At 50.4% G+C, this 10,819-nt stretch overlaps 1 protein-coding gene across 1 annotated transcript; it reads right to left on the bottom strand.

The window, feature by feature from the left end:
• Nucleotides 1–7,374: 7,374 nt before the first annotated feature.
• LOC308039007 (olfactory receptor 14J1-like) lies at nucleotides 7,375–8,295 on the bottom strand (the record flags this gene model as incomplete). The annotated part of the gene is made up of 1 exon (XM_080342016.1): nucleotides 7,375–8,295. The coding sequence occupies one exon, from the start codon at nucleotides 8,293–8,295 to the stop codon at nucleotides 7,375–7,377; it is 921 nt and encodes a 306-aa protein (XP_080198142.1).
• Between the last annotated feature and the right edge of the window lie 2,524 nt (nucleotides 8,296–10,819).

The following is a 10,819-nucleotide window of genomic DNA, read 5'->3' as shown; positions in this document are numbered from 1 at the left end:
TTCCTCAGCCACTCCTCAGAGGACATGCCTTCCAGTCGTTCACCAGCTTTGTTGCTCTCTGGACACATTTGAATACTTCAACATCCTTGTCAAATCGTGGGGCCCAGAACTGCACACAGCACTCAAGGTGAGGCCACACCAACTCTGAATGCAGCAGGATAATCACCTCCTTTGAGCGGTTGGTTCTGCTCTGTCTGATGTACCCCAGGATGGGATTTGCACTCTTGGCTGCCAGGGCACAAACTGCTGACTCTCGTTGAGCCTCCTGTCAACCAGCGCCCCAAGGCTCCTTTCTGCAGGGCTGCTCTCCAGCCAATCCTCTCCCCATTTATACTTGTGCTTGGCATTACTTTATACTAGGTGCAGAATCCGGCACGTGGACTTGTTAGATTTTATGCCATTGATCATTGCCTAATGCTCCAATCTATCTAGATCGTTCTGCAAGGCTCCTTGTCCCTCAGGATAGTCATCAGCACCTCCTAGAATGGTATTATCAGAAAATTTGCTAATGGTGCATTAAATTCCTGCATCCAGATTATTGATAAAAATATTGGACAGACCTGGCCCTAGGACTGAGTCCTGAGGAACATCCCTGGTGGCTTCCCTGAAGAATTTTTTCCTAATATCCAATCTAAACCTCTCCGTGTGCAACTTGAGGCCATTTCCTCTTGTCCTATCACTTGCTACTTGGGAGAAGAGACCAACACCCTCCATGATAAAACCTCCTTTCAGGTAGTTATAGACAGCGACAAGGTCTCCCCTCAGCCTCCTGTTCTCAAGGCTGAACAGCCCCAGCTCCCTCAACCGCTCCTCATAAGACTGGTGCTACAGACCCTTCACCAGCCTTGTCACTCTCCTCGGAACTCTCTCCAGCACCTCGATGTCTTCCTTGCCATGAGGGGCCTAAAACTGACCCCAGGATTCAAGATGCAGCCTCACCAATGCCCAGTAAAAAAGGGAGGATCACTTCTCTAGTCCTGCTAAAGCTCTGATTGAATCAAGGCTTGAACACCTTGGTGTGACCCAGTTGGTGACGGCTTGGACTGCAGACTCCTGAGGTCCCTTCAACCTCAGTTCTCTTATGATCCCATTGTGATGTTGGGCTCTGTTTCAGACTGGAGCAGAGCAGGCAATGATGGGGCAGGATCCACCTGTGCTGTAGGTGACCATCTAAACCAACATCTCAGCCAGTGAACCAGCCAACACCTTAGTGTGACTCGCTCTGGGCAACGTGTGAGGAGTCCTGGACAGGGAAGGTTCAGAGGGCATGGAGCGCTGTGCAAGACACAAAATGATCTTAGCTTCATGCTTGTAGGGCCATCAGAAGTCAGTTAATGAAAGAGTATTCCAGAACTGGGGATGGATTTAGGACACAAATGTCTTCAGCTCCAGGGACACAAACACCTGGTGCCAGTGTAGATGCCCTGGGAACCCCTGCCCAGGCTCCACCTGCACTGCAAGGTGCTCTGGTCTCCCCAGGTGCTGTGTGATAGATGCCAATCCCAGGCCAGCACCTCAGGTACACTGGGACCCCTAAAATGGCACTGGCTGTTTATGGTGAGACAGCTGATGACTGATCTCTGTTTGAAAGTGTAGTAAGGATAGGAGAAGAAATACTGGTCTTCCCCTGTACTTCTATTACCAACACTCTATTATTTCATCTCTCTCATCATTCAGGAGTTCCCACCTCTCCTGATTAAACGTCCCTGTCCAAGGACAACTTTCCAGCACTTTCTGGACGTTTGCCTTTCCCAGTGCTCTCAGGTTTCTCCTCCACTTGCTCTTTGGTCATTCCATGGCCTCTCAACTGTCTGGTTTCTGCTTTGAGCTTCAGGGAGTTACAAACTTGCCCCATTCTTCAGAGCTCTAATTAACATGGCAGTCAACACGTTCATTGTGTTTATTTCTGTCCTCTCCTGTGTCTCTGTCTAAACCAGTTCTTGTGTGGGTGTCCCTTGTGGATGCTGGACCTCATCAGATCCAGCTTACACACACAGCTGAGGAAAGTGTTTTGCTGTTTATTGAACTGTGCAGTGTTCACACAGGAGAGCAGGTGGAGCTGGTGCACAGGAGCTGCAGCATCTCCTGCAGAGCTCAGTGGAGAAGTCTGATGGGAGGAAAAATGATGCAATCTCTGGTGGTCAATGAGGGAACCGGCAGACTGGGGGTGGGGGTGAGGAGCCAGGCTGTCCATACAGTGTCCAGCCTCAAGGGACTGTTCTCCTGCCTGTCCAGATGTCTTCAGAAGACCCTCGGGATCAATGTCCAGCGTAGAATGCTGCTGTCACTTCTTCTATACACTGAAAAATGATAGAAAACACCCTGGAAAGAAAAAAACTGCCTTTATGAAATCTTCCTTGAAATCAGTAAGTGTCCCATTGAAACCTCTCCAATTAGTTCTACAAGTCTGGAAGATTTGAAGAAAATTAGGGAAAGAAACATGGCCCATTATGACTTTCTGTGTTTTAATGAGCCCCATGGCATATTTGGTGCTGAGACCATGAACCTCAGATACCAAGGACAAACTGAAGAATCTGCTCAAGAAGTCCAAGCCAGAAGCAAAATCCAAAGTACCTTGAAGCATTAATGAGCCCCACTGAGGGCTGTTACTGACAAAACCTCCCCAGGGACTCGTTAGAGCAGATAATTGGAGGCTGTGATTGCATCAGCCAAAGGCAAAGTGCAGCAGCTCTGATGCTGAGAAAACCCTTGGTTTGTCTGATGAAGGACAATGGCCAAGCCTTGAGCCCCTGTCCCTAGGAAGGGAGATCCTGTCCCTCACGTGTGTCTCAGGGCTCTTCCTGGGGATGTGGGGAGTGCGATGCCCAGTGCAGGACAATGGTGTGACACTCCCTGGGGGTACAAGGAGGCAATGGGGTGCCATGGCCATGACAACCATGTGTCTCCTCTTAGACCTCGCTGGCAGGGACATCAGCCATAGCCAAGGGGACAAAGACCTTGGATCTTGCAGGGACATCCAGCCTTGCCAGTGCCCTTGGCCATGTCCACCATGGTCTGTCCTGCACTGTCCCAGGCCTATGGCTGTTTCCCCACAGGCTGCAGACACCCCATGCGCTTCCCCACCTTGTTCTCAGCCCAGTGTGTCCCCACCTGTGCTGCTGTCTCTCCATACTCACCAGCTGTTCCTGGAAACACAAAGCCATGGCTGATCCAGAGTCCCTCTGAATGACCACAGCACTGCGCTCAGAATGACTTTTCTTTCTCCTGAGCTCCACTCTGGACCTCCAGAGCTGCAGTTTCTGATGGTTTTCCTTTCTCATGCTGTTTCCAACTACAAAAAAAAAAAAAAAAAGAGAAGTGCCATCATCTTGGAAAGTGATTTTCAAGAGTTCTTGAGCCACTTCTATCCTTGCCTGTCAATGTTCTACCCTAGCCAGCAACTAAGACCACAATAGCTGCTCACGTACTCCCCCAACCTATTCAGTGCGATATGGAAGATAACTGAAGGGAATGGAGAAACCTGTGAGTTCAGAAATAGCATTTTAATAAGACAATAAAAATAGTATAATATACTACTACTACTATGTATATAATTAAATGAAATAAAATTTACATATTAAAATGAAATATAAAAAATAAAACTAAATTAAATTAAGAAAACATACTCAGTGCAATCTATCATGTAACTCCAGTCACATGGAACAGCCAGTCCTGGAGAAAGGAGCACCTTGGTCCCAAACAACCAATCCCAGCAAGACAGAGCAAAAAGGCCCAAGGGCCAACTGCAAAATGGCAGAAGAGCAAAAAACTCACTCAAAACTCCCAGCAGAACAGAACTTCCAAACTAAACTAACCAAAGTACCTGGCAAATCTGAACTAATGGAAGTAACCAGCCAGAAATGTCAGCTCCAGCTTTATACTGAGCATGACACTAATTGTAGGTGTGGGAATATAAGGGAAGATTGGCAAGAAGGAGATTTGTAAATACGCTTAAGTGACTGTACCTAGAGTTTAGAAAACACAAATCACACTAATTTAGGTTTAGCCTTGTGTGCTTCACAAGTTGAACCTCTGTCTTTATAGAACATAGACTTGTGAAATCTTAATGGCAACTGCTCAAACATACTTGAAATTACTTCTCTACTCAATGACAGGAAGATGTGCCAGGGGAGGGTCAGGTTGGACACGAGGAAAAGGTTCTTCCCCCAGAGGTGCTGGACACTGAAGAGGTTCCCCAGGGAGGTGTCATGACCCCAACCTGACAGTGTTCAAGAAGAGACTGGACAACAGCCTCAGACACACAGTGTGACCTGTGGGGTGTCCTGTGCAGGGACAGGAGTTGGATTTGATGATCCTTGTGGGTCCTTCCAACTCAGGACATTCTAAGATTCTATGAAACACTAGCTTCCCCATGGGGCTGCAAGGAGGAAACAAGGCCCCAGTGCCATGAGGACAACATGTCTTCTCTTAGACCTTTTTGCAGAGACAACTGCCATGGCCAAGGGGACAGAGACCTGGGTTCTGTGGGTCCCTTCCAGTCTTACAGCGCCCTTTGCCATCTCCACCACAGGCTGTTCTACAGGGTCCTACCCCTGCCCCTCTTTCCCTGCAGGCTGCAGACACCCATCTCGCTTCCCCACCTGCTCTCACCCCAGCATTTCTGCACCTTCACTGCCTTGTCTGCACCCTCACTGGCTGCTCTTTGGAACACAAACCATGGGCTGATCCAGCTCCCTCTGGGTGACCTCTTGCCCCACAGCACTGCTCTTCCAGTGACAATTTTTCCTCCTGATAACCAGTCTCTGCTTCCCCATCTGCACTTGGTGGCTTTGTCTTTTTTTTTTCTTTGCTGCTTTTTCCCACTACGTTGGAAGGTTTACCACCTCAGAAATTGCCCATCAAGCAGATATCCCAACCTGTTATTCTTCTAGTCATCTTGCACTTGACCAGAGAGAAGTAACCTCACCATGATCTCCTAAATCCCATGAGTGCTTCTGGCCTTTCAGCTTCTCTGATGCACATGACCATGTCCCTGCTGCTGTCCCATCATATTCTCAGGGGGGATGGATGTGACAACCTGTCTCCAAGATCTCTTCCTGGGTAGGATCTGTCATACTTAGGCTGAGGTTCTTTCCCAGACATGTCCCTGCTGCTGGGCTGTCACCTCCAGACACAGAACTGGCCTCACTGTCCCCTTCACAGCCACAGGATTCTGACTGGATTATCAGTGTCTGAGACACAACTGAACTCATAATACCATAACTATCCATCACCTTTTTTATGGCCCAGGACCCGATCAGATAAAAGTATACATGTTTTATCAATTTTTTCAAATATATTCCCTACTAGAGATTTCAGTTCCTTCAGAGTAACTGCTGTATTTTTGTTGAGAACATTTTGAACTCCTTTTCTGTCTTTTATTCTTTTTATTCTTCCTCTGCTTATTTTGCCTTCAAAATCCTCTCCAAGGGAAAGATTCATTGAATCGCAGAATAACTTCAGGTTTGAAGAGAGCCCTTGTCTCACTTGTCTCACTGTTCTGCTCCAGGCAGGGTTAACCAGGCGAGGTTGTTCAAGGGTTCCTCACAACTATGCATCATCCACAGAGAAGCTGAAAGTGCACTCATCACATCATACAGCAGGAGAATAAAGACGTTTAACAGTGTTAGTCCAAGTGCTGGTCACTGAGGGATGCTACTAGTAACTGGCTGCACGGAGGGCTTTGTACCGCTGATGACATTTGGCTTGATTGTCCAGCCAGCTTCCCATCCAGCTTCCAATTCTCCAGCCCAGAGATCACTGATCTGGCTACTAGGACACCAAGGAACACCATGTCTGTGACCCTGCAAAATTCCGGTTATGGTGGCAGGTTGACCAGCTGTTAATTCTCCTTCACGCTTTTCATGCAGATGGGTTCGATATCTGCCTTTTCCAAAGACCTCGGAAACCCTCTTACCACTTTGTCTTACTTTTGAGAGTACAACCCAGAATCACAGGCAAGGGTGACAGAGCAGACAGGAGCACTTGCAATGAGCCTGTCCGAGCAGCTGAGATGAATGTCACTGGGCCACTGAGGATTGTTCCTGGAGTCACACACAGAAATATCAGGGTTCTGTGAGGGATCCATATCTGAGTTGGTCTCTGGACTCCTTGCACACCCAGGGATGCTCAGTGACAGAGTCTGCCCCTTTTACTCACAGAGGCAGGAGTCACAATGTCCCTCTGGCCTCCTGTTGCCACTCCAAAGGTGTAGGATACACCTCAGCCCTGTGGTGTGTCACCCTGCTCTGCACTAATCTGACATGTCCCACGTCATTAGGAATGGACACGAGGAGCTCAGTTAAGGAAGCACAACCCAGTGCTGCATTCAGACAGTTTCCCATCGGGTGTTACTTCCAACAGGAAGTGACCTCAGGACCTTGTGTGTGCCACAGGTTTTCATGGAACCCCAAGGAACAGTTGATGGTGTTTGTGCTCACTTGTGTTCATGTCACCTCATATCCATGATGTGCCTGCTCACATCTCATCTGTACAAAGCAACACAGACTGCTGAACTATTCATTGAGTGTCCATCCATGGAGCGAAGAACAACCTCTGTGGGTCAGAGGCCAGTGCAGTAAATGGTGGTTGTGAGGGGCAAGTCCATGATGATTGACCTGAGGCTCATTCTACGGGGTGTCCAGTGCACAGGGGCACAGCCCAGCCCCTGCTCTGCTGGTCCTGCAGGTCTCTGGCAGGAGCCTGGCTGTGAGAGGACACTGCTGTGTGCCAGCCCTGCACACACACGCTGTTCAGCTGCACAGTGGGGTTTCATCTGTGGGTGACTTTTGTAGGAATAGGCTTGAGAGAAACTTTGCAAGAAGATATAAACCATCATGCACTGCCCTGAGGAGATCATGTTTCTATCTGGAAAGGCTGTTCTGGGGCCAGCTCTGTCACAGCAGTGCCCATTGCCTGTCCCTGCCTGCGCTCACAGCACTGACACACAGCAGGACGGTGACCAAGCTGCCAGAGCACTCAGGCCTTGCACCAACACCAGGGATGAGCAGGAGAGTGTGGGAGTGGAACCAGAACAGTTCTGGAAGAACAAGCGCTGCTGCTCCCTGGCAGTGCTTTCCCCTCCTCCCATGGACAGGAACTGTCCCTGCAACTCCAAAATGGCCTTGCAGGAAGGATATAGTGAAAATCAAGTCACTACAGGACCCTTTACTTTGTTTAAATACACACAGATCATGGCTCCTCATTTACACAACCAGGAGTTATAAAAGAAAAGCAGACAGTGGTTTAGAAAGGGGATGACAACATTGTCAGAATAAAAAATGCCAACAACAACAGAAAATACAGATGACAAGCTGGACCTGTAACAAGTTACATTAAAATTTCTATGTAGAAGAGGATGAGCAATTTATTGCTTCAGAAAACATAAGATATGCGTTTCCACAGAGCATCCTTGAGCTCCTGGTTCCTCATGCTGTAGATGAATGGGTTCACTGCTGGAGGCACCAAAGAGTACAGAACAGACACCACCAGGTCCATGGATGAGGAGGAGATGGAAGGGGGCTTCAGGTGCGCAAACATGGCAGTGCTGAGGAACAGGGAGACCACGGCCAGGTGAGGGAGGCAGGTGGAAAAGGCTTTGTGCCGTCCCTGCTCAGAGGGGATCCTCAGCACGGTCCTGAAGATCTGCACATAGGACACCACAATGAATACAAAACACATGAAAACTAAACAGGCACTAACCACAAGCAACCCAAGTTCCCTGAGGTAGGAGTGTGAGCAGGAGAGCTTGAGGATCTGGGGGATTTCACAGAAGAACTGGCCCAGGGCATTGCCCTTGCACAGGGGCAGTGAAAATGTATTGGCCGTGTGCAGCAGAGCATTGCGACACCCAGTGGCCCAGGCAGCTGCCATGTGGACACAAGCTCTGCTGCCCAGGAGGGTCCCATAGTGCAGGGGTTTGCAAATGGCAATGTAGCGGTCGTAGGACATGACAGTGAGGAGACACAACTCTGCTGTGATCAAGAAGAGAAACAAAAAGAGTTGTGTCGCACATCCCAAGTATGAGATGGCCCTGGAATCCCAGAGGGAGTTGGCCATGGACTTGGGGAGAATGGTGGAGATAGTGTCCATGTCAACGAGGGCGAGGTTGAGCAGGAAGAAGTACATGGGGGTGTGGAGGTGCTGGTCCCAGGCTATGGTGGTGATGATGAGGCCGTTGCCCAGGAGGGCAGCCAGGTAGATGCCCAGGAAGAGCCAGAAGTGCAAGAGCTGCAGCTCCCATGTGTCTGTGAACTGCAGGAGGAGAAACTGGGTGATGGAGCTGCTGTTGGACATTTGCTTTTCCTGAACATGGGGCACTGTCATGAGAAAAAAAAAGACAGTGTGAAGCCAGAGAAGTGTTCTCTGACAAACATCAAACCAACTTCCATAGACCCTCCCCTGTCACACACAGACACCCTTTTGATTTTCTAGGAGAACATTCTTCAGCACTGTGGCTGCAGCCCTGCTTGGTGCTGGAAAACGTGCAACCAAGAGCAGGGCCTGTGCCCATGGGCTTTCGATAAGTCAGCCCAGCTCTGCAGAAGTGGGGCCACAAGAACAGTGTGGACTATCTTGGTTCTGCCAATACAGAAGGGCTGTCAGCACTTGCTTTCCCAGTGATAGGGAACAGAGATGGTGAAGGTAGTTTAAGAGTTCCAAGGTTTTTTACATCTCCCCCGATATTCACTGCAGAGTGTTGTTAGGTGTCAGAAACCCTCAGCATTTCTGCTGCACTCAGGGAAAACAGAGCGAGTCCTGCGAGACCAGAGGGTGCCTGTTGGTCAGTGCAGAGTGAGGGCAGCTGCTCTGTCCCTCTGTCTTGCTCCAGCTGCCCTGCGCTGGCACCTTTCTGAGATGGAGGCTGATCACACTCCCATGTTACCTTGAAAAGCCACCAGGCACTGCTGAGTGCAGAGGGATCCACCTGAGACCATGACAGGTCTCACCCTTTGCTAAGGTCTCAGCACCCAACATTTAGCCCAGGACACACATGGCTCATTTCACAAACCCAAAAGGAATTTCTCTCTCACAGCATCTCTGTGCTTCTCCATGGGGCTTTCAAAAAACACAGAGATGCTATAGGACAGGTTTGCATCCTGGAGGGAAGCTCACAGCTTAGAAAGAAAAGTCAAGGAGACAATCAACCGTCCTGATGCTGGCATTTGATTCAGGGAGACTCACCTCATTCCCCAGCCCCACAGACTGCATTGCCCACACCCCACAGGTCACAGCAAAGCTGGGCCACGTGTGCCCATGGACACACCTGCAGGAAAGGACCCACAAGATCAGGCTGTGACTCTGCAGCTGAAGCTGCCATCCCCAGAGAGCCTGATAGCAAGAACAAGATCCCAATAGCAGTGACCCAGAGCAGGGGAGGAAGAAGGAAAATGTGGTGAGGGTGGGTGTGAGAGAGGCCAGGGCACAGGCAGCCGGGCACTCAGACAGCGTCACCCTTCCCCAGCTGTGCAGCCACCTCCCAGACACCAACACTGCCGGGCAGCTGCTCTCAGCCCCTGTGCTCTGCAGAGGAGCTGGAGCTCTGGCTGCACAGGAGCTGCTTCATGCCTTGGAGCCCCCGGCCCTGAGGGCAGAGGCTTTGCTGGGTGGGACAGGAGGCCAGGGGGCTGCTCACAGGAGGGATCTGACCTGCAGGGGGTCACAGGGACTCTTCTCTGTTCTCCCTCCCATAAAAATTCCGGGTTTGGTTTCCTCTCATTTCTGATCATTTCCCTGCTGCCTGGAGATTCTCCCCCTGGGAGGTGTTTCCCTGTCCATGTCTGTTCCCTGTCAGTGCTCACAGACCATCCCACCCTCTGTGCCCTCCCCCTGGCCCTACAGATCCTGCCTGTTCACAGGGCACTGCCTGGGGGCATCTTCCTGTTTGCAGGCTGGAAAACAGGACAGGTCAGACTAAGTGTAAGGTGTACAGCAAAGGTGAAGCAGGTGCTGTGCACAGGCAGAGGGGTGGTGAAGGGATGTCATGAGCCTTCTGGCAGATGTACTGATCACTCAGATTTGCAGTTCAGGTGTCTCAGTGACTTGTTTCAGCGTGAGAGCTCATTTTCATTTTATCCTTTCCTGCACCCCCCAGCCCTTGGGAGAGGAAACTGAAAAGGCAGGCTCAGGAAAGCTCCTTATCTGTCAGCTAATCCTTACATTGATCTTGTCATTGGGGCACCGCCTTAGAAATATCCTGCAGGTGATCTGGATGTGTGAGCAGCCCTGACCCACACAGCACCCTCTCCACAGCAGAAGCACCTTTCCTGCCCTTATTGGGGATGCTCCTTCCCCCCACAGCTTCTCCCCACAGCACTATGGGCATCTACCCCAGACAGGGACCCTGGTCTGCAGGACAGCCCTGGGCACCCTTGGGTGCTCCCCCTGCAGTCACCCTCAGCAGAAGTTGTCATCATTCCCTGTCCCTCTGACACTGCAGCAGGGAAGCCCTGCTCTGAAGTGTGTTCTTCTCCTCTACAACAGAGATACTGTGAGAGAGACCTGACAGATCCTGTACATCATGGAATGTACCAGCTTAGGGTCTCCCTCCAGGAAATGCAGCTGCACTGTCCTACAGCCAGAGACTTACCGTGTTAGAACCGTGATTTGTCTCATTGAATCCTCAGCAAACAACCACCCCACATTGCCTTTAATCTCTCTCTGCCTGGCTCCTGTGCCCTTGGTGCTGCAGGCAGAGCCCTCAGCCCTGCTGCACTTCGCAGAGGAGCTGCTCCTGGGCAGAGCTGTCTCTCTGCAGCACTGCCGCTGCCATGAGCTCCCTGTGTCCCAGGAGCCCAGCCCAGCTCAGCAGCACAGGAGC

The sequence above is a fragment of the Nesoenas mayeri genome, assembly GCF_963082525.1.
Source record: "Nesoenas mayeri genome assembly, chromosome: 1".
Classification (NCBI taxonomy): Eukaryota; Metazoa; Chordata; class Aves; order Columbiformes; family Columbidae; genus Nesoenas; species Nesoenas mayeri.
The sequence above is the reverse complement of the archived record's forward strand: the minus strand, read 5'-3'. Positions and strand labels throughout refer to the sequence as shown.